This window comes from Harmonia axyridis, chromosome 3 (genome assembly GCF_914767665.1).
Source record: "Harmonia axyridis chromosome 3, icHarAxyr1.1, whole genome shotgun sequence".
Classification (NCBI taxonomy): Eukaryota; Metazoa; Arthropoda; class Insecta; order Coleoptera; family Coccinellidae; genus Harmonia; species Harmonia axyridis.
Window position 1 is genome coordinate 29,821,867 of NC_059503.1, and position 27,562 is coordinate 29,849,428.

General features: G+C 32.6%; 2 protein-coding genes across 3 annotated transcripts; one reads left to right on the forward strand and one right to left on the reverse strand.

Annotated features, from left to right (window-relative positions):
- Positions 1-308: 308 nt before the first annotated feature.
- LOC123676233 (alpha-tocopherol transfer protein-like) lies at positions 309-14,938 on the reverse strand. Of its 2 annotated transcripts, none has more exons than XM_045612013.1 (6): positions 14,790-14,938; positions 1,745-1,889; positions 1,532-1,691; positions 1,221-1,476; positions 951-1,164; positions 309-698 (listed from the first exon to the last, which is right to left on the reverse strand). In XM_045612013.1, exons 1-6 carry the CDS (start codon positions 14,808-14,810, stop codon positions 547-549), a joined length of 948 nt encoding a protein of 315 aa, XP_045467969.1. In that variant the 5' UTR covers positions 14,811-14,938; the 3' UTR covers positions 309-546. The 2 variants fall into 2 exon arrangements, with proteins under 2 accessions (XP_045467969.1, XP_045467970.1); XM_045612014.1 differs by lacking the exon at positions 14,790-14,938 and adding an exon at positions 7,806-7,955.
- Positions 14,939-17,846: 2,908 nt separating this feature from the next.
- Positions 17,847-26,045, forward strand: LOC123675889 (odorant receptor coreceptor). Its single transcript, XM_045611445.1, has 12 exons — positions 17,847-18,352; positions 20,089-20,267; positions 23,533-23,667; positions 23,721-23,857; positions 24,427-24,590; positions 24,658-24,777; positions 24,842-24,932; positions 24,986-25,190; positions 25,249-25,348; positions 25,404-25,508; positions 25,564-25,719; positions 25,779-26,045. Exons 2-12 carry the CDS (start codon positions 20,089-20,091, stop codon positions 25,827-25,829), a joined length of 1,443 nt encoding a protein of 480 aa, XP_045467401.1. The 5' UTR covers positions 17,847-18,352; the 3' UTR covers positions 25,830-26,045.
- The last annotated feature ends 1,517 nt before the right edge of the window (positions 26,046-27,562 follow it).

Here is a 27,562-nt window from a genome sequence, read left to right on the forward strand (position 1 = left end):
GTTTCAGAGGGCATTTCGAAATCGAAGATAGATATTGGCATCACATCCGATGGTTTTCCCAAGAGGTTTAATACCTGATATCCACATATGTTCAAACCAGTGTCCAAGTCCAAGCTTCCCGTTGCGAGATATTCTTATTGTTTTCAGTAGGCTACATTTTATCACATGTAGAGATGTAAGGGAGGCAGATCAAGTATAACCTCAAGCGATGCGTAGCTCCCGTAACACCAATACATTAACCGTTACTTCGTTTCATAATTAAAATAATATAATCCAAAATTACTAGTAATGTTGAAAAAAAACAGCAATTTGTGATGAACACTTTTATTACAAAACGATAAATGAGAACATGAAAAACGAACAAGATGAGCGAAATACGTAGAAAAACTAAATAAACTAGAAAAAATCACGAAGGTACAAACAAAAATCAGAAATGCATCAACACTAAAATAATAGATTTTCAATTCCAAACAGATAAAGCTATCAATATTTTTGGTATGAAGCATCTAGCGTCGCGATACATTCAGGATTGAGAACGAACCTAGTCTAGTCGATTGTGAGCTGTCTGAAGCTGCCGTCCAAACCGAAGAGGTCTTCGTAGTTTGTGGGTTTTCCAGGACGTTTTGATTCATCGGCCTTCACGCTTTCTTGGGCCTTGAACCAGGGAGTGTAGTCTTTGAGCTTCTGTATCCATTGCTCTGAAAATTGTTTAACATTAATTTCTCTGTTCTAACAATGTTATTCGATGTATTTCGAACAGAACCATGTGTAACCTCACAAATTGAATTGCAGCTTTTCTTCAACAAGCATATCAATAATTGGAAAATTTGATTGAATTATACAAATTCATAAAACAAAACTTTTTTTCAGGTTTTTTCTTAACAGGAAGTAAAATCAAGATTGCAAAAAAAATTGTGTCATAATATAATAAGTCGAATGAGAATTCTTACCATTGAAGTCGGACATCTTTCCAGCAGTACCACCATACTCTTCTGGTAGGACATCTTGAGGAACGAATTTGTACAAGGATTCAAGGTTCTGGTGTACATGAATTCTGTTTCTAATCTTTTCTTTCAAGAAGGGTTTCACCCAGCTGATGACGGTATCAACCAAAGGAGTTGCATTGACGACATGTACTTCCTTCAATTTAACAGGATATGCTTCCTGTGGATGAAAAGGGTGAAAATCTTGTTGATAAAGAGAGAGTTTATACTCATTACCTGGACGCAGACTAGGAACTTTTTAACAATGGTAGGATTGACTTTAGCGAAATGCTGAGGGGATAAAACACTAGCGTCGAGGACGTAAACATCACCAGCAACACCAACTTCTTCAGCTTCTAGACGGATGTCACCTACCATGAGGGCAATCTTCATGAGGTCACCTAGATTTGGAGTTTCGATGTTCTTGTCCAATCCTCTCATAATGGTAACTCTTCTGCCTTCTGGAGTTAGACCAGGTAGTGGTGGCCCTTGTCTATGGGAAAAATTGGATAAAAAAGGTTCAAAGGTTGAGCAAATCTGATATTTACCCTATTTTACTAAGGGCTTGGAGCTCAGGTAGGTTCATGTCCCTTTTAGTGAAGAACTCAGGGATAGCTGCTCTCATTGTAAAGTACATATCGAGTTTCCTCTTGCACTTTTCCAAGGAAAAATTGCAGCCTCTCAAGAAGGTCATGAGACGGGTGTCATCTGTCAAAATAATTCGTAAAGATATTGCTATTGAAAGATTTCAAAGTATTTACCCCAAGTATCAGGAAGATGAGGTTGCTTCATGAGCCATTCTTTGATATGCTGAAGATCTCTATCTCTAGTGTTGATGTCTTCATTGAGCTCTTTTCTGATGTTGATTTGAAGTTCAGGGCTGGGTTGAACGAGAGTCATATTGATCTAGAATAAGAGAAAGGGAATTTTTTAGATATTTTTCCTGGAAAGTTTCGATATATTTTCATTCCTGCGAGATGATATAAACAAGTTTTGTGATTACAGTGAATTCCTAGAAGATTATTCATCACTCTTACATGACGATTGAGGTGGATTTTTTCCATAAATTGTTTGAACGCTACATGTTAATTTTGAGTGTGAATAACATCATAATCGGAAATATGTAATTTTATTTTTTTTCCGCGCTGTTGGTCAAGATGAAGGACATCACTAGCTTGGAGCAGTAGGTTCATGCTTTCCACTAATTGCACATGAAGGAGTTAGGTAAAATTAGTCAGTCAGTCAGTTTTGGTAGACATATGAGACTATGCATGCTTAATAAATATCAGGTAGAGAATGAAAAAAGTTTAGTTTTTACTGTAAATCCCAAATAATGATTACAGAATGACGTCAATGAGCTGCTATTATATTCCGTAATTATAACAGCTGTATTTCTGGCATAACTACAAAAGGTGACCAAAACAATGTGGTAGCTTTGAGGATTAAACAAATTTTTGGACTCAAATTGCAAAATATCTGTACGCAAAATGCATTTAAGACTTTGGTTTCGTGCCTGCCTGATGGTATGTTACAGCCCTAGCTTCTTCAATTTTTAACTGATTTTATTGAAATTTGGTGAGGGTTTTCAGTTTGGGTTGTAGATAGTTCCATACAATCATTTCAGATGAAGATGGATACTGAAGAATTAATAGCCAAGGATCCTAAGGATGTCGTTGGTTTCATTAACCGTATCGACGGCCTCCCTGGGTTTGTATGAATAGGGCTAAGAACAAAAGATCAATATGGTCGCAGTTCCCGATAAAGTGAAATAAAGTAAATTTATTGATCTAACGATTGTGTGATACAATATAGGATAAGTCAAAATAAACAACAATTAATAACACTCCTTCATTATTTTAAAGAAATTCATCATCTAAAAATTCCTTAACACTATAATATATTTTCTTCAAAAGTAACAACTTCAGGGCTTTCTTGAAAGTATGCACAGAGCCGCAACGACCCCGATTCAGTGAAATAATAATAATAATCTTGATCCAGACTTCATTATAGGTTCTGAAATTTTGAAACACATCTTTTGGAGCTTGATACTAAAAAAAAAGTGGTATCTCACTGGGGATCCCATGTATGCATCAGGCCTAGGACTTTTTTAGTGACGTGGTAATGAGTCATCTTATGAAAATTGTAATTCTCTCAACTCACATGAATTGTAATCTCTTTTAATGAGATTACTCTTGATATTCTCAATTATTTTATTTTTTCAAGGCTATATAGTACATATATGTTCTTAGTTTTCATTTAGGTCGAATAATAATAACGAGTCAATCACATTCAATTGAAGGAATCATGTTCTTTCATCTTCATCAAGAGTAGCTGTTAATTCCAATATCATGTATTTGAATTGCATAGTAGAATGTTATAATCATCATTATTAAACAGATATTTTCATTTAATGTAGTATTTCCTCCAAAGAAAACGATTTCTCCTCATCATAATATAAGAAGTAACCATATTGACATTCGAACGAACATTTACACAATCCACTTCGAACCCACTCCGGATCGAAATTTCATCCCAACAAATTATTAAAAAAATATTGCTCCAACAATAATTACGTAACTGTCCATCAGCGCGTGTGTGGTAACACCACAAGAGCAATCGCAGAGCTATTCTCGCTTGAATTCCGTCCGAACAAGAAGAAATTTCTCTCTGCCAAACTTCCTTCTTTATATCTGGGTCAAAACTGAATACATGAGTCATGGTAATGGTCAGACCAGAATTCCATCATTCTTGATCAATTTTGGCATCGGATGATAATGATTCCTGCTGTTATCCAATTCAATCATACTTTCTAATAATTGCTAACTGTTATTCATTTCAAATTGGTTTCTTTTGACGAATGAAAAGCACGTCTCGAATGTGGAATGTTATATACGACCGCAGTCTTTTTTGGTTATCCTTTCATCGGGCTTTTTGCCCAGAATCAATTTTTATCGATCCTGCTGATATTCCGTTATCGCGCCATTTCTGAATCATAAATATTGGAATAGGTTGAACTGAAGCGATTATACTCTGTGAAATATTTATGGTCCCTTCGGTCTTTCGAACATGGCCTAGTTTTGAACTCATCTAATATGGGTCAGATTGAATAATTCCAGATTTGAAATATCGTTTTTCCAATAACATCGGAAATGTGTCCAATTTGGAATACTTTCAAGTGAGCAATTTTCTAAAAAATGCAAAAGAAATGTTTCATACAAAAAAAAAATTAAGACTCGCCTACTTGAAGCATTCTTCACTCAATTTTTAAATATATCAAAAGTATAATAATTGTTGTTATCCTGTATATTGACTTCAAATGATGATTCTGGTAATACTTAATCAATAAAACTTGTATAATGTTACTGTTATTGACTTTAAATTCAAAAGATTATTCCCAACATATTTTTCAGGTTCAATAGCTTATTAACCTTCAGATTTAGTTAAAACCTAAAAATTTCAGAGCTTTCCAAATTTTCAAATTGCCGGGAAAATTATTCGAAAATATTGCACAAATGGATTCTACCGACTATTTGTCTTAATTTATACCGATCACAAAACCTCAATTTTCACTTTTCAGCAGTTCTTTTGAGTTACCGGCAAAACTTGACAGCTATTTTCATGACAGATTACAATATCTTTGAAAACAAGTAATTATGGTCTCGTGAAATAGTCTTGTCAAATACCATTCGGACAATTAATTTTTCCTGTAAAAAAATAAAAAACACAATGCAAAACAATATTTTTTTAACGAAAAACATTCGTGCAGGTGCAAAAATCCTAGTCTTCGACTCGGATTTTTGTTGCCACCAGCACTCATGATTTTTGTTAAAATATTACTTAGAAACGTTTTCTTTCGATTTTTTTTTTGGGAAAATTAGATGCCCTCCTGATATTTGTTAAGAAAAAATTGCCTATAGAATGTTTTTGTTTCATGTTCAAAGTAATGAAGGAGTTATTTTATGAGAACTTTTAATTTCACATCATCTTACAATTTTTTCTTATAGCTTGAAAACAGTTGCACTTATCAAATTGCGGTTTTCACCAGATTTATTCTCTCAAACATTGAGCTCAAAAAAGTACCATCCTTTTTTTCTATCTTAAAAGGATTTTCAGATCTCCTGACTACACAACAAATTTGGGACAACCGATACGAAACGATCTACTATGAATACTATCGAAAAAAATTTAGTAGATATCTTCCACTTTTTCATTGATAGAACATAAATATAAAATGCGATTTCTTAAATTCTTCAGCAATTTCAAGAACAAAATAAATTTAATTTTTTATCATTTTTTGGAGCGCGTAACTGTTCCATAGAAGGCCTCATAGCTTTTGTTTAAATGAAAGATTGCCGAGGATTCACCCCCTTAAAACGTTGGTACTTTTGGTAGCACCCTGTAGAACAGCGATTAAATGGAAGCATAGATAATACTAGTACTGAACTGATGTGGCAAGGATTATGTTTCATTCAATTTTTTCCAATAATAAATATTAATATAAAAATTTTGTAACTCCTTACTGTCCTTGTCACAAATAGAAATTTTGAATTGTGAAGAATAATACAAAAAAATTGGATAGGTATAGAAATGTAATTACATAGAATATTCCTCAACTTAAATATTGAATTCTCCAAAAATTGGAACGATTTAAATTTAAGATTTTATTAAGAGCCGATTTCTTTGTATCTGAACGTTTAAATTTGTTGTGAGATACAGGAAGTAATTAATTTCAAATACGCAAGTTGTGCACTCTCGAATAAACCGATGATTTGAAACACTCTATCGATTTTTCGTGTACGCCTATGACCGCTCAACATTTGGGAAACGCCAAACAACTTCCTGCGTACCGGAAATCAGCCATTTATGTTGAAACAATAACCGTCTGACCAACAAACTGTAACGGTGTTAATATTAATTTTTTTTATTGCCAATGAACTTTCTCTTAATGTTAGAAGTTTTGTTTCTTCAGGTCATCTCGGTCTGAAAATTAGATAAATTCCATAAAATGTTGGCGATTTCTGTAACAACGAAAGTGTATTTGGGTCAATGAAAGTATTATTGGCCAAGCAAAACATATTAACGCAACTTAAGACGTCGGTGTCGACTTAAGATAATAATAAGATGGATGATCATTTTGAAATCTCAAAGGTTTATAACTCTTTGTTGTTCTTTAGTAACCTTGGAAATTGTTAATTGACCAGAATTATATTATTTTATTACTGTAGATTTTCCAGAATCATAAATTATAATATACAACTAAATCATTCTTGATAAGAGTTATTAAAAATTAGAAACACAAAAAATATTACGTTCGAATATTGAAAAAAAACCTCAGAGATTTACAGTTCTTTTTTTTTCTTCTTTTGTTAATTGGAAATTTCAAATGACTATACGATTATGTTATTATCGTTCATAAATTATGAAATATGTGAAGTTGTATAATAATAATAATGTTTATTTACATGCATGGAAACAACAGATTGAAAACTCTCTTCTGTTTTTCCCTGGCCATGAAATTTTGACAAACTAAGTAATATGATTTTATTTCCATTGGTTATTCAAAAATCATATAATTCAGATTTTTATGTGGGGGGAATAGGTTGGGTAGGCAATCAATTCCCCATATTTTTCAATTTTGTCCGTTTTCGAAAATTATTGATTTTGAATCTGAAATCAAACAACCTAAATATCTTCTTCCACAGAAAAATATTCAAAAAAGGGATATGAAATCAGCTAAAAAGAACTAGGATTTCCTCTTATTCGCTCATTGAAGTCTCCAATAAAAATTTAGACTTTCGAGCCTTGTAAGTGCTATCGATACATTAGAGAAATTTGAGGAAAGTTCTGACTTGGCGGCTGAAACTTTTGAGCGTTCGTCCTTAATACGCCAATTACTTCCTTGGAGACCACAAAACCTAAATTTCAACCTAGTCCGATCTGTTTTTTACGTATTCTTCACCGTAATTATGTTTTCCTTTCAAGCACTATCCTGTTTACTGCCGGGTGAACAGAATTAAATTTGACCACGGGTTCATCATCACAGATTCAAACCTCAGTGCTTAAATTCACTCCCGGCTCCATCTCATATAGCGCTCTATTCGTAGAAAGAGTGCTCATAAACTTCATTTGTGATTTGACATTCTCGGAAGTTCATATAAGAAAATATTCCATAGACATTAATCATTGTCCTCAAAATTTAAAATTTCATAATTTAAAGATTAAAAAATATTGGAGCTTCTTTGTCATTATTTTGAATCCATGTAAATATTCAAATAGAAATACAGAAAGAAATGTTTAAAATGACAATAAATTCCTATTCAAGGCTCCATGTTACCAGCTTCCTTAGATTAAGAGAAATCGAAAATTATATTCAGACATTTCCGGAAAAAATATGATTATGGTAGATACCTTCAGATTTTTCAAACCATGATCACATTGTGCTATCCATAATATGAACAATTGAAAGTAATACGGTCTAACACCTACAGTTAATTTCACTTGCCACTTGTTCCAGTGATAAAAGATTTTTCTTTCAACTTATACTTCAGGCGAAAACCTTAGGATTTTTTTAAACATCTCCTGAATAGAAAGTAACAAATTCAAACGTGAAAAATTACATTTTAATTATGACCAGATCGTAAGTACTAATATTTTTATTCTGTTCGAAAGATTGAATGTAACATTTCTGTAGGAACTTATATAACGTGAGTATTTCGAAATAAGCGATTAATTTGAAATGATAGAAAGGATTGTACTATAATTAAATAAGTTCCGTATATGATTTTCTAGAAAATATGAAACTACTTTTACATTCATACTCACTGATAGAAGTTCGAATTGAAAGATAATCCACACAAAAAATCACACAAGTAATCACTGTTAAACTCGCGCACTTCAGATGATCCTTTCGGTACTGTAAGTTGGTACCGCCTGACATGGGAAAGTTCCTGTACGTGTTTTATAAGAACCACTCTTCGGCGAAAACTTCAACATCCGACCAATGCAACTCTAAGACGGATTTTTGCCAGCCAATCCTGGGCCAGGATTTCCATCACGTGTTGCTTTTTTACTTTCTTTAAACCTTTTGAATGCTTCGGCGATTTTTCTACGCGAACCAACTAGATTTTATGTTTTATTTATGTGGTTCCGTTTGTAAAATTCGAATTTGGTAATTTGGTATCTTGTTAGTTACCAGGGTATATCGAATTATATCATTAGTTGTTGCATTAATTCAACAAAAAAATGTTTCGTTTATATTCTGATCATCGCACAGGCCCTGCATTATTTTCCATAAATCTTATTCTAAAAATGTAGTTTCATTCCGTTACAAATAATGTAATTGAACAGAAAGAAATAAATTGTTCAATTAATGCCTTTTTTAATACTTATATCAGAAATAAGTGATTTCTGGTTAGATGCCAGTGTCAAAAAGAGAGTTTTACAACAGAATTCCAAAAAAATATCACGGCTCTCATGCTAAATCAGAAAAAATGCAAATAATTAAACTTTGGTTCGAAACAATTGGTTCCAATCAATTTGTGTCAAAAATATGAGCGTGATAACTGCAACTCCTGAAATCTTAAAGGGGAAGGAAGGTTGAGTGACCCTTTGTTTCAAAAATAATTCGATGACTCTTTCAGAAATGCCGTACATTTGACCATTTTTATCAGTACTTTCGAAAAATAAAAAAAAGTATAGTAACCGATGGGTCAAGATCATTTCCAAGAGAATATATTTGTAGAAGAATACCGATTGAATGACCACCACGCTTCCCAGACTTGACACCTTCAATTTTTTTCCGCTGGTGACCATCAAAATCGGTTGTGTATAAAACACAACTCCGAGATGTAGAAGAATTTGAAAGTAAGGATATTCATAGTACGATAAGTTTTTCAAAACGTAAGTTTGAAAATAGGTTATATGTTTGTCTGCAAAGTAATGAAAAACATTTCGAAAATCTCTTATAGTGAAATTTTTTTATTATTTCTATGGTTCATTGCAATTCTTGCAACTTTTTTTTTATTGTAGCAACAAAAAACATTTATTTTGTGACTCTTTTGAAGAGGCAATCGAATTATCTTTAGAATGAGATGTCACTTCACTCCTCTTCATATTTAAGATTTTAGTGGTTGCTGTTATCATCCTCATAGGGTTGATTGTAACCAACCGTATAAAATGTCACCCTACGAAAAAAGTTTAACTCTTCTGCATTTTTTGTGATTCTGTAGGAAGCCAATATATTAAATTTGGTATCTTTGCAAATTGACACACTGTACAGGGTCATTCACAGCAATAGCGTATTAAGAGTCTATGGAAAACTAATCATAATTTTGTGGTGAGAATTTGCATGTTGGGATTTGAGACAATGATCTTTCTCCTTTTAATATTTTCAGATCTCAATGATTTCAGATCAAACCGAAACGAGCTACTACTTTTTATTTCAAATGGCATACCCAGTATATGAATCATATTTGCATTATTGCATCAATAGATTGATTTTTTTATTTCAATTTCAGCAGTATACTATACCTAACTTCTGATGGTCCTGCTTTGGTCCTTACCGCAAACAGTCTTATAATACTTCTTATTTGCAGAATCGAAAATTTGAAAAAAAAAATTTCCTGAAGAAATATTAAAAAAATGTGAGGGCTCGTCACCACCTTTTTCTTATAAGAATCCTATTATCTCATGTAACATTGAGTTTTTACCTAAGGTAGGGCATTTTGCTGAAGTTGTCATCAAAACAGCTATCTAATGATGCGATAAAATTTACTGGGGTGCCATTTGAAATAAGGAAGTATTAGTCTGTTTCCGGTATAAACGGTAGTGGAAGAGATCTGAAAATAGGGAGAAAGATCATTGTCTCAAACCCCAACATGCAAATTTTCAGCACAAAATTATGGATTAGTTTTCCGTGAACGTCTAATGAGCCATATCGGTGAACTACCCTGTATAACAAAAATTTTAAGCTGTGAAAAATTTCGTGTCAACTGCGTTTACAAAATATTTCAATTTCCATTCAATCATCGAAAATTGTTTACAAAACTTGTACAATCCAGCCTAATCAAGCTTATATGTAAACCACAATCCTAAATCGAAAACTAAAAGATGAAATTCTCCCTGAAATATTATATTCTTCTGCTCTAAATCCAATCAAAAGAAGGAAATCAACATTTGTTCTAACAACCCAATATTTCAATTACAACACATAGGTACTTGAATGAGGTTGAAATTTCAAGGTTGAATTGGCCAGCACGAAGTCCTCACTTGAATCCCATCGAACATCTATGTGACCAACTGGGAAAGCGAGTCACAACTGTGGTTCCATCGCCCAATAATTTACAAGAGCTCCTTGAAGCCCTGCGTCATGAATGGGAGAAGTTTTTGATTTTTTCCATAGAAGCTGATTATTTGTATACAAATCGAATATAAAATTTCATTTTTCTTTGGGTAAAAACTAAGAAAGGTATTTGAACAGTTATGATTAACAGACCCGTTTTTTCTTCTCGCCAGTGTATTTTTCAAAAATATCAAATTATGTTTTTTTGTACATGAAAAAGATATGTGACAGCTCATAATTAACGCAAAGCTGCAGTTTTGGACTACCTACTTGGAATAGTTATTTATAATACAAATGCAGAAGGCATTGATATTCTTCCACGAGTTCAAAATTCAAAAACGAGCCACGAAGTGGCGAGTTTTTGAATGAACGAGTGGTAGAATTAGACTTCTGTACGAGTATTATACATTATTTTCTCGAATTCAGTGCATTTTTATTGAAATTAATGAAATATTTCTATAAATATCATTCAGTGATTTTTGCATTGAAAAATGTTGGTTGGCAGAACTGATTGGCAAATTGATGAATTGACAGATAAAGCCGTGGCGGAAAGTTCGGAGTACCAACATATAATAATCAAATATAACCATGAGAACTGTGCGTTTCTAATATATTCTCGCACAATTTTGTTCTACAAGATGTGGAAGAATGAACGGAATAACCACAGAATTAGAGAATAGTTATTTATAATACAAGTGCAGAAGGCATTGATATTCTTCCACGAGTTCAAAATTCAAAAACGAGCCACGAAGTGGCGAGTTTTGGAATGAACGAGTGGTAGAATGAGCCTTCTGTACGAGTATTATACATTATTTTCTCTAATTCATTGCATTTTCATTGAAATTAATGAAACATTTCCATAAATATTATTTAGTGATTTTTGCATTGAAAAATGTTGGTTGGCAGAACTGATTTCTTTAAGGCAAATTGATGAATTGACAGATAAAGCCGTGGCGGAAAGTTCGGAGTTCCAACATAGAATAATAAAATATAACCATGAAAACTGTGCGTTTCTGATATATTCTCGCACGATTTTGTTCTACAAGATGTGGAAGAATGAACGGAATAACCACAGAATTAGAGAAATTAATTATCGAATTGAATATTATATTCAAAAAATTCCTGCTGGGCAGCTTTGCCTTCCTGGGTATGGATTTTTCAGGTACTTTTACAAAATAAACTCCTCTCATCATTTTTTTAAAAACCAATTTTAAAATAATGGGCACAATGTTCTGGGGAAGAAACAGAATTTTAAATGATTGACGTGTTTTTGTAATATTTGAGTTATTTTTTTCAGTTGGACAGTTAATCATACATATTGCATACACAGACATATCTATAAAATCTCGAATTTATTCTTCAATTAAGAGAAAAGAAATCCTCGAAAAACTTACATAAACCTACCTGAAAGCAGAGTCACGGAACGGTGCTCAATTGTTATGAGTTATTATTGAATAAAATTAATAATTTCGTATCAAGTATCATGTTCTAATTCATGATTTCTCTTAGAGTAAGCACGATATACTGTCATTTGTTCCTTATTGAGAAACTTCTAACTGTATACGCAGAAGAAAAATTGCAAAACAAGCGAAAATTATATTTCGTGTCGACAAAATTTTGGGGTTACATACATGAAATTCTATAATTAGTGAGAATCGTTTTGAACCTTCACTTTGAAAACGTCTAGGTAATTGTATAACAATTTTTCAAAAGGATATTTGCTGAAAGTTCTGGAGTTCTGGAATTCTGAAAATTCCTTCGACTTTTTTTAAGGTTTTTTTTCGATGAATTCTAATTTTCATGAAAGTACGTAATAAATCATATAAATATATATAAAATGGACAGTGTTTGTTTAATGTTATATTTGAGTGCCTCGAAAACTACTAGATTCAGTATAGTCATAAAATAGTTTTGAAGCAAGCGAGGAAACGCTAAAGCATATAAAAAAATATTCTTATATGTTTTGGCGTTTCCTCGCTTACTTCTCACTTGAAAGGTTCTATTTACCGTTTTCCGATATTATTTGATATTTCTATCGAAACCCAACTCTTGAAATAAAGACACTCTATGATAAAATTTGTGTATTGTGTATTTCTCTTTATTGATTCTTAGAAATTTCTTGAATTAACTTGAACCTCAATGAGAATTCTTTGAAAAAAGCAATAAAATTTCAACAAATCATTCCATTCTTCGAAGGATAATTATGGGATTCAAAGAGTTATTAGATCAGAAATTATTGATATTAACTATTTAAGTGATGAACCTATACACCCGTATTAGTTCTGACAAAACCAAAATTCAAGAAAAAAAATTATTTTCAATCTCAATAACACGATTTTTTCGTAATTTTGTATGATATTCTCATTAATCTTTCAAATATTTATCAATTTCAGTTTAATCGGATAGATAGCTACTTTATCACCTATTGAAAAAAATGTCATATGAATATAACTGACGAAATTATTCGGACTTTAAACCTATTATGAAAATTTCAAGCAAGGGCGTACCCAGAGGGGGTCAGGGGGTCAGATGTCTTCCCTCTGGAAGCAAAAAATTAATCGTTATTAAATTTTGTTGCCGGAATTCATTGAAATTTTGAGAAATAACTATTTTGATCATTTTGATCCTGAGTACGACGTTGATTTCAAGTTACATATGACACCACCATCAGTGCCTTTTTTCTCGTTAGTACCAAGCTTCAACACTAAAAATTTCGGAAAATTGAGTCTGTATAGAGCTGGGTGCTGCAGGAAAAAAATTTGGCTCTAATAAAGAAGTGATTGCCGAGGTTGTAGCATGTTTCGAAAACAAAGACAAATCTTTCTACATAAAAGGTATCGAAAAGTAAGAGGAGCATTAGAGTATGTTGACATTGGTAATCATCATAAGATGGTCGAATATTTGAATCAAAAAAAATATATCAGCTAAAAATGTTCTGGCAGAACAGACCAGGAACCTGAATGTTGAAATGTGGTTACCTTTTAATTTCAAATTTCAGTATTGTTTTTTATATACTACCATGCCTTATGGATCTTGAATAAGGAGAGCTGATCAGAAGACTCTGGTCACCGATGGTTCCCAAGTTATATAGGTTGTTCAAAGTAGACAGAGCGATAAAAACTACAAAAAAATGTAATATTATCATAACTTTTGAATCAGTATTTTCGCTACATAGTATCTAACTGAAAATGTTATTCTTCATTAATTGTTAAAATTTTTCATTTATTTTAGGGATATTTGTTCAAGCTGTTCCGAACGTAAGCAAAATCTACCGTAAATGGACGAACGTCCACCCCCTGAATGAGACTGGTAGGGGATGATCAAGTCTGTTCAAAACCGAGTTGTATGAAGCAAATTAGCCAATTGCACTTAATACACCAAACTTACAATTTATGTTCTCCGTTTGCTAGTATTGATCTAACATTATCCTGTTCATATTTATGGCATTTCTGCTTACATTCGGTCCAGCTATTTTATTGTATATTTATATATTTGTTAATGCAATATAAATTCAGTGCAACGTCCAGTGTTCATTTCAACTATTTAAGATATTTTCTAATGCCCAAACCATACAGTCCACTTAATTATTTTGGGAACAAACCAGCGTTAACAATATTAAATTAATCATTTATATTTATGAGTTACTTCCTATAATTCGGAAACCAGCGTTGATCAAAGTCTCTTGATCAGTTTTTCTCATTAAGGGCGTGAAGGTCTACAAATATTTTTTTCCAAATAAACCGCTAACCATTTTTCATACATTCAGGTGTCTGATCCTTTATTCATGAGGCAATATACGGTGTCTTTGGTGGATGCTGACAGCCAGAACTTTCGAATACCTATACTAACGTAGAAGATAAGAAGTCAGTTCTTTTGGTAAATGTATCAGAGAAAAAAAATCGATAATGAACGCGTTTTCGGATACGGGATTGTCCTGAAAAAATGCTTTTCTAACCTATAGACGAGGCCGTTGTAGTATACAATCGGTCGGAAAAGCATATTTTGCGGATTTCTATGTATCACTGAAAAATATCTGGGTTTATGTAATCCTGAAAAATATACCAGTCATTGTCTGCATTGGAAATTAGCAACTTTTCCAGAAAAATTATGACTACACTGAAATGTCATCGAGATTCGAAGATTGAGAGTACCTATTGTTGAAGGATAGGTAGAGGACATTATAAATTGAACCAATAAATGTTAAGTATCGCTTCGTGCGATAGTCCTCCGGTTTTCAATCCATAAAACCTCAAATACCCGTCAGAAAATATTTCACATAGCTAATGGAAAATCTCAAAAAAAATAGAATGATGATTCTTCTAGAGAATTTTCAAAGCAATGAATCGTTTTTGAGAAGTTTTTTCGGTTCAACCTGGAAAAACCAGTTTTTTTCTACTACAAGGATCAACAAACAATAATTCAATTACCTATTCAGTGCTCAGTACAAATTAAATATTGAAACTTACATATTTTCCGTCATAAACCATAATTGAGAAGTAAATATTCGTTTTTAGAGCTCAATAACAATATGAAACTTCTCCCATTTCGAAAATTAATCACTGCTAATTATAGGAAAATATAAATACTTTGGATATTGTCCAAATATCAATATATACTCTAATTGATATTAACATACTTAGTGTTCAAATGAATTCATTTTATTTTGAATTAATGCTTCTCATGCTGAGGATTATATAGAACTTATTGAATCTCAATTAAGAATCATGAAAATAATTTCCGATTTGACCATAATTATCACCATAAAACTATTCTTTTTCAATTATGAAAATACATAAAGGTGTAATTGAAATGAGTTATTCAGAATTGAATGCGGTCATTCATGAAAGGATATTCAATAATTTGTGATTTTTCCGATATGGGATCGAAGATGACGGTCCTCACAGTAGTAAGCGAAATGTCAGTTGAAATTGAATTGCATTGATTTTTTAAATTCTGCCGAATTCGTTATGAGATTTTCGTTCATTTGTTTATTATGCAGGGTGGTCCAGATTTTAGTGCAAAACTTTGGCATCGGATAAAACAAATCTTTCTATGAAAGAAAATTCCTCTAAACATGTATCCTAACAAGCTTGGTTTTCGAAATACAGGGTGTTAAAGTTTGAAAAAAAATCAGTTTTTACTTATGACCAGTATTTTTACATTCTTTTTTTTTAATTTTTAGGTATTGAAGTTTCGATATTTACTTGATTAATGATTTTATTGATCTTTATAATATGTAGTACATCAAATTTAATGACATATTATAAGTAAAGAAGTACCGGGTTTTTCACCATAATTTGACCCCCCCTTTAACTTTGTTACTAGAAGAGGTACAAGAAAATGTTTTCTACAAAAGTTTCACGAAATCGACTAGTGTTTTTTAAAATGATTTCACAAAACGAAATATATACAGAGCGGGCAACATATTGATAGCAACTTATTTTTTTCAAATGGAACACTCTGTATATTTCTCTATATTTGACTAGCTCTTTTTCCCTTGATTTTGAATATATAACATATATTTGGCCTATCTCTCTTATTCTGAGTACCACAGAGTCTCAAATTTTAAGAACCACCTGGCAAGCTAAGTAATCTCCATTGGAAGGCTGCGATATTCAGAATGCCCTTTTTTGAGTTATCTCGTTGGCAATGATATATAACATCCGTTTGTCATTGAATAAAACTATTCATCGAATATGCAATACACAGAAGCGGCGAAATGTGAAATATTTTCGCTATATGTGGAGAACAATAAAAATAAGAAAGCTACAAGGAGAGAATATATGGAGTTGCATTCAAATGATCCAATTTCAATTCATAGTGAAAAACGTATGTCATATCGTTGCCAACGAGATAACTCAAAAAAGGGCATTTTGAGTTATCGCAGCTTTCCACATTGATTATCTACTTTTGCAAGGTGGTTCTTAAAATTTGAAACTCTGTGGTACTCAGAATAAGAGAGATAGGCCAAACATATGTTACATATTCAAAATCAGGGGAAAAAGAGCTAGTCAAATATAAAAAAATATACAGGTTGTTCCATTTGAAAAAATTAAGTTGCTATCAATATGTTGCCCACTCTGTATATATTTCGTTTTGTGAAATCGTTTTAAAAAACACTAGTCGATTTCGTGAAACTTTTGTACAAAACATTTTTTTGTACCTATTCTAGTAACAAAGTTAAATGGTGGGTCAAATTATGGTGAAAACCCCGGTACATAGTTCCAGTATTTTAGTCTTACATTGGTTCTGTATTTTGCACAATTAATGGCGAAACTTTTATTTTCAACAGTTGCGAAATATTTTACTTTTCGTAACCAATTTTGGGAAACGTAAAACGTTTCAAAACGTCAACGAGTTTTGAAAAGTGTCACTTTATATGTCAAAATTAGAAAAATCAGTTTTTTTTTATATTTTTCAGAATAAAGAAAGTTATTCCGTAAAAATGTGAGACAACGAAATATTTATAAAGCAGTTATAGTGAGGATGGCTTCTTCTCTTCTGAATATTCCTCGGCAAGATGTTTTGGAGGATAAACGTAGCATAGTTCTTAAAGCTCTTTTTTGAACTATGAATATCCTGTTTCCCCACACAATGATTCCATAACTTATTATTAACTGAAAATTAGAATAATATACGGTTTTAAGTGATTCCAAGTCAGCATGCTGCACCAATATTCAAATAGTATAAAGGACAGAATTTTGTTTTATCTGGAGTGTATCCAGTATGTATTACAGTTCAGATGTTCGTCTACTCTAATTCCCAAAAACTTGGTACTATGACTGAGATTAATATTTTGCTCCATAAGATCAATATGTTCAGGGGTCTCAATCTTGCTGTGTGATGAGGTGCGGAACAACACACATTCTTATTCAACCTGCAAATTTGATCTGAACTTATCCTAATTCTCACTCTGTATTTTTGAGGAAGTAATAGAACTATTGAAAGTAGACAATCATATTGTTCTACACTGAAAATATCATCAATATTGATCAAGCCATACCAAAGTTATGAATAAAAGAAAAATCGGTCGAATCGGACAAATCACCCTGTAGACTCTCAATAAAGGCCCCCAACCATAAACCAAACATTGTTTCGAAAGTGCCTTGACTAGTGTAAACTTCTCCTAAAATCTGACGGTCTCCTCTGGAATCACCCTGTATAGACCAGAAAAAGCAAGATTCCAGCGATGCTTCCCTGAGGTACACCACAACTCAATATCTCATCGCAAGAAACAAAGACAGCACCATCGATCTCAATAGATACCCTTTGGACTAGACCCTCTAAATAGCTCTTCATCAAATCTAGCTGTCTATTTCTGATTCCAAGTTTGTTAAGTTTGTCCAACAATATTTCGTGGTTGACGCAGTCAAAAGCTCTAGAGAAGTCAAGAAAGAGCCCTGCAGGAACCTCGCCATCTTCCAAAGCATGAAGAATTGTTCTTGACGGTATATGACTCGTATATTTCAAACAGCAGGTTAGTGGGTAAAAGACCTTTCATAAGGTGGTTCAACTATAAAGATCCCCCTCCTTTAAAAGAAAAAAAATACGTAGTCGATTATATTTTCTAACAAAAAGACTTTGTTGTCATATCTCAAAAATGTCCCCCTCCACTAAGCGAGAGCTACAAATATATAATAAATGTCGGTTATGAAAAATTCACCATCATCTTGAGTACATCAGTCCTTCAAGGTCAATGAGACCTGCAATTACATGAATTATTTAATGAAGACCTACAAAGGGGAACTTCGCAGATAGCGGTGGGGTGGAATAGAGGACAAAGTTATAAATGTCGGACAAAAATTGAAATCCGATAAATTGTATACTGATGTTCCCATTGGTCCACGATTGGTAGTCATTTAATTCCTGCATTATTATAGTTTGAATATTTCATTCTTTTGGGGGTTGGGGGATGTTGTAATTAATCTATAGGATTCAGTGTATTGAAGAAGCGGTAACATTGTGTGCGGTGGCTTGTACAGCGGTTTCAGGGTTTCTAATGTGAATTTTGAAGTGATCTCTATTGAAGGTATTCGACAATTTGAAAATTCAAATCGATTTTTATTGATTTGTTATTCTTAATTCCACATAAAAAAAAAACAAAAAAAAACTATAAGACTATAACTATTAAGATATAAAAATAAGATATAATCGACAATTTTAAAATTTGAAACGATTTTTATGCGTTTCCTACAAAAATTTTGTTTCAATTCGCAAATTTTGAGTTGAAAATAGTCGTATTAGTTATTAGACTCATTTCAAAAACAGGTTTGAATATGTCCTGCTATGAACGTTTTCCATAACACACTTATGCTTATGCTATATGCTTATGCATATAATGCTAAATAGACAACCCTTTTCAATTTTCTACACTTGATCTACATGATTTTACGCTTTCCTCATAAGAGAAAATGAAGAACTAATATTTTCTATTTATCTGTAAGTGCAACTCAAATTTTAAATGAAAGAATTCACATTAAAAATTTTGAATCTGTACAAATTCATTCATTTTCGGAAGAATATTTTTCGGATTTCTAAAATAAATATTATGTGATATTCTCATCAAAAATTATGATCTTCGGGATTTTATAAATTGATATTAATCTATCAAGTTCATTGTGGAATAATTTGTGAACACGAATTATGTGATTATTTTGTGATTTTTTTTAATCTATTCTTAAATATCCTGAAAAATAATTCTCTAGAAGATATATCATTATATCGAATTAGGAAAATTTGCTTTCAGAAAGATGGAACTTCTATGTATAATTTCAGAGAAACAATTTTATAGAAAATACATTTTTGAAATGTCATCGCTACAAATAGACCAATCCTCCGAAATCGTCCACATTTCTCTCAGATAATATCCCATATGACAACTCGTGGAGAAGGTGATGACTTCTAAAATCTTCATATTTTGGTATTTTTTTCCTGAAATGTAGTAACTGCCACATATTGTTATTATCATATTATTATTATATTCACCGCAAATAAACTTCTTCCGATATAAAACACGCCAACGAGTGATTCAACCATCAAAACATTTGCTTTCAAATCTACAGAAGGTAGAGGAAGCATTGCTATTAAATATTGGCTGAGATCGACTCGTTAAAATTGCATAAAATGCTCCAACCGAAAAAACACAGGATACTGGTCTCCTAATCAATCTCAACGTTTGGACTATGAGTCACCAGTGATCAAATATTATAATACCTATGAACTATTTTGGAAGGTTACCGGGCATTGCCAGAGAGGGGGTTAGTGGTTTAACAACCTCTCCCCCCTCCCCCTAAATGCTTTGGAATGCTTGGACAAATGCGATAAAAATCTGCAACCGAATATTTACATATTGCTGCAAATATTGGCTATTACACCTACTTGTTACCTCTGAAAGGATTTTCTCAAGTCGAAGTCTATATAAAACTCACTTAAGAAATACTTGCGCATCCAGAGATTGAGTTTCATATTTTTGTTATGCCATATTCATGTTTCAACATGAAGGTCCGGTAGAAATTACAATAAGATGTAGGGATAATTGAAATACTCATTTATTTCTGAGAAAAGAATTTGTTATTATCCCCCTGTATACGCCCTTGACTTGAAACCCCCAAAGATGAAACCTGGCTACGCCCGTGGAAATATCAAATGAAACGTCTATACATATAGATTTTAGAATGTCATCTCCATGCTCAATCAATCTTACTATTTTTCCAGGTGCTAATAAATGAAATAAAGGAACAGCTTATAATACGTCGTTTCTTTCAGATGTTGAACATGCACTTCAAGCCCCAAGGGCTTGTGGCAGATTTAATGCCAAACATCAGACTAATGCAGTTCTTCGGCCATTTTATCCTCAATTACCATGACGACAATTCTGGAGCATTACACACTCTACGACTTGGATACTGTTGCATTAATCTTTTCTTCGTTTTACTGCAATTTGGGTGAGTCATATCGTGAAAATTCAGTATTCTAGTGGTGAAATAATTTTTTCCTACAACTACTACTATGGAGCGTATTCTGCATAGATACTAAATTTCCACGCGGCACTTTGCCCACAACTCGCTTGGTAGACCAATGAAATTAGGGAAAATTGAACAGACGAAGGCCATTTTGAATTGAATTAGGTACATTACTTGAATCATTCAAATTTGTGTAGTTGTAGAAAAAGTATAGTTGCAACATGTAGAGAAAGTCCTTTCCTCACTCGTGTGGATGCGGCACTCGCTTTTCAGGGTCGTACCACAAACTTCCACACTCGTGAGAAAAGTTGGACTTTCCCCACTTGTTGGACAATATACTAAAGCCGATGAAATTGCTGACGGAGGCTGGGATTGGAGTTATTTCCTAACATAACCTCAATACGCGAAACAATTAGTCTGTACTTAATCAAAAACAACAACCAAATGCTTGGTTTCGTTATCAGACAATGCAGAGACTTAAAAAATGTAGACGCATTATTAGCTATCTCGCGGGAAGGCCAGCAAATGTCAAAGTCGGGGATACTCTATCATCTGAGTACACTTTAAAATTAGGAGTACCGCAGGGATCCGTCCTTGGACCTCTGTTGTTCCTTATTTTTATCAATGACCTTCCTGCAAGTTTGAAAGATGAATTGTTCAGTTTTTGTTCCCAAAACGAGTTACCATCATTCTCGAAGATGTGTTTAATTATTTTGTTTGCTGACGACACATCGTTTGCTGTTAGGGCTTCTTCTTTCGAAGAGCTCCAAATGTTGTGCGAGTTTCTACTTGATTGTTTTGTAAAATGGTGCCGTACAAATAATCTTGTAATTAATATCGGGAAGACTGAATGTATTCATTTTTCATTGGGTAAATATAGTAAGAAACTCGTTCTTCACCATCTAGATACTGTAACCACATCTAAAGAATGTGTTAAATTTCTTGGAATTTTTCTGGATGAAGGTTTAAGATGGTTCAGTCACATTGATTTGGTCTGCGGTAAATTGAAGAGTTCATTTTTCGCTATAAGTAGAGTAAGACACTTGTTTCCCATGTCATCGTTGATCAATATTTATTACAGCTTAGTATATAGCCATATATCTTACAACATCCTACTTTGGGGAAATTCTTCAGAGGTTAGTAGGGTCTTTATTATTCAAAAGCGGATTCTGCGCATGATATTTGATATAACACCAAGGACGTCTTGTAGACCAGTTTTTTCACAAAATAGTATTCTCACGCTGTCTTGTATTTTCATTCTTAAAACCTTATTATATATTAAGGAAAAAGAGAATAGCATCACAAAATTATCAAGCTTTCATAATTACCATACAAGAAGTGGGGGAGTGCTGTTTGTGCCAAAACACAGAACAACAAAATTTGAAATGTCGCCCACATATCAGGGCATAAAATTGTTCAATCATTTACCTTCCCATATTACGTCTCTGAATCTTAGAGAATTCAAGGCCAGTGTGAAAGCTTTATTGTTAAGAAATTGTTATTATACTGTTGGTGAATTTTTAAACGATACATTTGATAATTATTTATGTTAACTTTTTCTTTTTTTTGTGACTTATCTCACACATAATTGTATGTCTTATGAGATCAATAAAGGATTATTATTATTATTATTATTATTAGCTGTGTATTATTCTCTCATATCTAGCAGACTGAATTTTGCAAAGCCTGTGTGGACTCGAAAATGTTCAGAGAAAATTCCTGAGATTTCTCAATTACGCAGAACTATAATAGTATATTGTGCAACAAGTCCAACTTTTCTCGCGAGTGTGGAAGTTTGTAGCACGAGCCTGAAAGGCGAGTGCCGCAAACACACGAGCGAGAAAAGGACTTTCTCCACATGTTGCACATTATACTGTTCCTATAACTCCACAAATTTCAATAATTCAAGTAATGAACTTGATTCAAATCAAAATGACTTTCGTTGACAGTATGTGCTAATTTATTGCGTTTCCATAGAAACGAATCAAAAACTAAATTTCATTGGTCTACCAAGTGTGGTGTGGGCAAAGTGCCGTGAGAAATAATATTTCCCACAGTATGAGCAATACATAGTTTTGAAATTGAGTAAGCTATAAAGAATACGTTTCTTTTCATAGCAGTTGTAGGAAAATTATGTATTGATACTCCAAAAACTTTTGAATGGCTCTTTGGAGCCAGAATTTCTTCTTGGTATCATCTTTTATACCCCGAGTATATTACTAGGAGAAACACTGTTGCTCTCCAGAATTCACCTCTTTATTGAATTCAAAAAGAGACTTCCATGTTTGCAGAAATTTGTGACAAATTTTTCGACAGTTCCAGAACGATCAAACAAAAATGTTGAGAAAATATTTCGAGGAACTTTATTCTTTTCTGTGCATCCTTTTTTATTAGTTTTTAGGGGATATCATTTCTGATTTTTTGTTTCATCTATTATGAGAAGTCTCATGTGTTTATTCAATATTGTACACTTTTCTATATTATTTTGCGAATACCTTTTTGGGTGTGAAAATCACCTCTTTGTATTACTTTTATAGTTGATAAATAAATAAATAAAATAAAAAAACTCTCCCCGCTCTATTGAATATTTTTTATAATTTTGAATTCGATATTAAGAATGTATAAGATATCCTAGGAATATCAAGATAATTGAATATTTGAAATTATATATTTTTAGTATCTAAGGTATTTACTGGGACCTTCACAAGTCTTTGAATTTTCATATTTTTAATTTTTTTGTATGTTGTAGTTTTTTTGCATATATGATATTTCAGGGGAGGTCAACAAAAATTTAGGGGGGCAAAAATTGGAGATTATTGAACTACAACTTCTCAACCAAAAGAGATAGAAAAAAAAGATTGGTACATTGCGGTCACCTTTTTTCGAGTATATATTTTCGAAACGGAAAAAATGGTGATTCTTTCTAAGTTAATTTAAACTTTATGCCCTATCAGGAAAATCCCATGGAAAGAATCAGAGTACGCAACTGGATTTGATAAGAAAAAAAAAAGTATAATGTTTTTATTCAACATTTTACCACAAACAGACACCGAAATAGCTCAAAAATAAATGAAGATAAAGGAATGCAGTTAGCGGAATTATAAATTGATCGAAAAAACAAAAAATAGCAATGTACCATTCATTTTCCTCAACTTGGGTTAAAAAGCTTTAGTTCAGGTATCACCAATTTTGGCCAACCTGTACATGTTGCAACGCAGAAAACATACAAAATCCAATCTTATTGCAGACTCAATATTGTCAACATGGTTCTTCAGAGAAACGACGTCAATGATTTAGCCGCAAATACAGTAACAGTTCTCTTCTTCCTCCACTGTGTCACCAAATTCACCTATTCAGCCATTAGAATGAAGTTATATTACAGGTAAACACAACTGTGAGGAATAATATATCTATTCAATTTTATACTGTTTCAAGGACTCTCGGTATATGGAATCAAAGCAACAGTCATCCATTATTCATTGAGTCTAACAACAGATTTCATGCCATCTCCTTGAAGAAGATGAGAACGCTCCTGATCTGCGTATGTTCTTTCACAGCGTTCTGCGCTTTAGGTGAATACTAAAAAAATTGTATTCATTATATTATGTAGAATAACAAACATCGGTCTAGGGACAATAGCAATACCAATTATCCTGGCAACTTTTCGACTTCTTATTGGGCCTTCTTTGCGTTCAAAACAACCAAAAAAGAAGAATGAAAATACAATTGAAATACACCTATAATGTAACAATAACAATAACAGGCTGACAAGAACAAAACTGATCTAAAGAAGAAAATATTTAATTCGTCCGTTCAGTTATGTTCTTGCTAATCTGTTTTTTAATTATTATTTATATGTATATCTCAACTGTATTTTCATATATATTTTTTGGTTGTTTTTAGTCTAGAAAGGCTCAATGAAGGACTAAAACGTTTCCGAAATAGTTATTACTATAATTATTGTTCTTTGGCCAATATCTGATTTTCTATAGATCATTCGGAACGGTATGGATTTATTTATCATCATCAAATCATCGTATATTGTTCCATATTTTGTATAGAAAATTTTATATATTTTTTTTGTGTTCTGAAAGATCATTACCATCAAAATTATTTGGATCCTCAATCCAATCGATTTCAGCTTGGACGTCCATAACATTCGTTGGTCCAAGCAATCATACTATAAAAGACCCAGAGAATGAAAATGAAACAATCACAGAGGAACTACCGAGGTTATTGGTTAGAGCTTGGTATCCTTGGGATACCATGTCTGGTATGACCTACTATATTACCGTTGCTTTTCAGGTTAGTGAATTGAAGATATACATAATATGAGAGTTGACTCTTTGCTATTTCAATTTTGATCTTTCAGATGTACTATGTAGCTTTCTCTATGTTCCAAGCTAACTTATCAGACACTCTATTTTGTTCTTGGTTAATATTCGCCTGTGAACAATTACAACATCTGAAGGAAATCATGAAACCACTCATGGTAAATACAAATATTGAAAACATGTACTAAATATAACTACTTTTCCTTCAATTATATTAAATAGGAACTATCTGCCACCTTAGACACATACGTACCTAAGAGTAGTGATCTGTTCAGAGCCTCAAGTCAAACCAGAGATCACATAAATGACTACGGTTCGTATTTCTCCATGGAAGAGTAAATCTCCATTAATTGTAACTATTTTTAGATAATAACATGAAGAACGAAGAACTCAATCTGAAGACCATATATGACGCCAAGAAAGAACTAGGAGCACACATCAGATCAGGAGCCTTGCAAAGTTTTGGAATTGGTGGCGGTAATGTTGGTCCAAATGGTTTAACGAAGAAACAAGAGCTTCTTGTTAGATCTGCTATCAAATATTGGGTGGAGAGACATAAGCACGTTGTTAGGTATGGTAATCAATAGAAGCCTACTTTCTGTCACATTAAGTTTTCACTTGACATCCAGGTTAGTAACATCTATTGGAGATGCTTATGGTGTGGCCTTGCTGCTTCACATGTTAACTGCAACTATCATGTTAACTATTTTGGCTTATCAAGCAACTAAGGTGAGTACGTCCGAATGATGGAGTGAGGTTTTTCTGATTCCTATTTTTTGCTAAGATTGATGGACTGAACGTTTATGCTGCTTCTACTTTGGGTTACTTGATCTACGCTCTAGCACAAGTTTTCCATTTTTGTATTTTTGGTAACAGATTAATTGAAGAGGTAAGTTTTTCGATTTTAGACGTTGCTTTCATTTCTTTGATTATTTTTTCTTTAGAGTTCTTCAGTTATGGAAGCAGCTTACAGTTGTCATTGGTATGATGGTTCGGAAGAAGCAAAAACCTTCGTTCAAATTGTTTGTCAACAGTGTCAGAAGGCTCTCTCCATATCTGGAGCGAAGTTTTTTACGATTTCTTTGGATCTTTTTGCTTCTGTGAGTTGAATTGAAGGGACTGTGAGTTCGTCAAATTTACAAGGAATTTTTTCCTCTAGGTCCTAGGAGCAGTGGTTACATATTTCATGGTCTTGGTACAACTCAAATAGTTATCTAGAGTTTGGAATAATAGCAAAAAATGGTTAGATATTGTACTCCACTACTCGAAGAATGTTTGGGGAAATATTACGCTTCAATATTTTGTCCCAGAAGTAAACATCATTGTTTGAAACAATGAAACCATAATTGTGATATAATTGACGTTAAATAGAAGAATTATTGATAACAGCAAGATAGTGTTAGTCAACAATAAGAAAGTTCACATTGAACACTGAACACGGGCCCCTAATTCACACGAAATATTAATTACTTAGACTTATGCCGGGGATCTGAGATTCGAATAAAGGCATTAAAAAAAACAAAACGACATTTCAGGATTACATGAATGAAAATTTCAAAAGAGTTTGTATGTATTTTGCTCCTTCGAAATATAATTAAGCGTAATCAGTTTAATTGTGACGTAGGTATATGGAGTATAATTTTTTCTCATCAGTCTTTCATATTAAGTGGCGAATTGAAAGGAACATCATACTATTTTAGGTATCCAATTAGAGGATAGAAAATAATGGCATTCCAAAGTGTCTTTTGAACTCACTACATATACTAATATACAAAAGAAAATGTAATAAAGTTCATCAATTTGTTGTCTTTAATATAATTAATAAAATGTAAAATCTATTGCTATTCATTCTTCTATTTTCTGGGTTGTTGGATATATTCAATGAAATATTTCAGAAAATGCATCAGCAAACAATTAAAAAAGAAACAGCCTTCTGAAATAACATCTTATAGAGAACAGATTCGAGCCATTACACATCTGACAGAAGAAGATACCACATATTTTACATAAAAGAATATCTTTTACATTCGCATTTTAATGAAACAATTTGAGATAGATATATTATCTGTGAAGTCATAATATCATTGCACTCGGTTAGCCAAAGAGGTCAAGATATACCGTTAGATGTTTTCACAGATATTAATTGGCAGCACATTTTTTCATATTGTTATTAACATTCGTATGAATTTCTTTTTTATTTTAATCATATAAATTATGTGACAATCCGTTGATATCTTTTGTGAATTAATTCGAAATGTCAATTAGAAGTGTTAATTATTTTATCGAGAAATTAGTATCAAAGCAGCAGGAGGTTTTCGAAAAATATTTAAACCCTTCAGAGCTATAACGGCTAGCGAAAAAACAGTTCAAGAAATTTTCTTTGAGATATATTCATCGGAGTAACAGATTTTGAAAGAGCATATGTACATAATAAACATGGAGGATCTTGAAAAAGAAAGTGGTGCATTTCATTGCAATTCACTAAGGGATTCGGTATGAGTAATGAAACCATTGTATTTTTTCCTCAAAAAATAAATGAAAATTAGCATCCATGAGTTATTATTACAAACTTTGTTTTAACTTATTTTATTCTTATGCATTCGTCTAATATAAAAAAATTCGAATAAATAATTTCGACATTATCTCCATTCATGGCTTATTGGCCGTCACTGTCAGTGAGGTACATTTTTTCAAATGAAATTTTCGCATTGAATTGAAATGAACGACGTTCTGAACTAAAGGTACTTATGACTGTACTATATTTCAGAAAAAATATAAAGAAGGATAGTTGATAAATGAGAATAACAGAAAATTTCCAAGATGGTATATTAAAAACAAAACCATTATCCTGCAAAATTTGTAATCAATTGTTTCATTTCTGGGCAGTTTCGAGAACACAGTAGAGTGGAACTACCTATAGCTACTACCTATAATATATTCTTT

Coding starts and splice junctions, on each gene's coding strand:
- LOC123675889 (XM_045611445.1), top strand. CDS start 20,089: ATGTTGAACATGCACTTCAAGCCCCAAGGGCTTGTGGCAGATTTAATG. Junction 24,778..24,841: donor AAATCATGAAACCACTCATG/GTAAATACAAAT, acceptor TATATTAAATAG/GAACTATCTGCCACCTTAGA. Junction 24,933..24,985: donor AGATCACATAAATGACTACG/GTTCGTATTTCT, acceptor AACTATTTTTAG/ATAATAACATGAAGAACGAA.
- LOC123676233 (XM_045612013.1), bottom strand. CDS start 14,810: ATGGTTTATGACGGAAAATAT. Junction 1,692..1,744: donor TCATCTTCCTGATACTTGGG/GTAAATACTTTG, acceptor TTATTTTGACAG/ATGACACCCGTCTCATGACC. Junction 1,165..1,220: donor AGTTCCTAGTCTGCGTCCAG/GTAATGAGTATA, acceptor TTTCATCCACAG/GAAGCATATCCTGTTAAATT.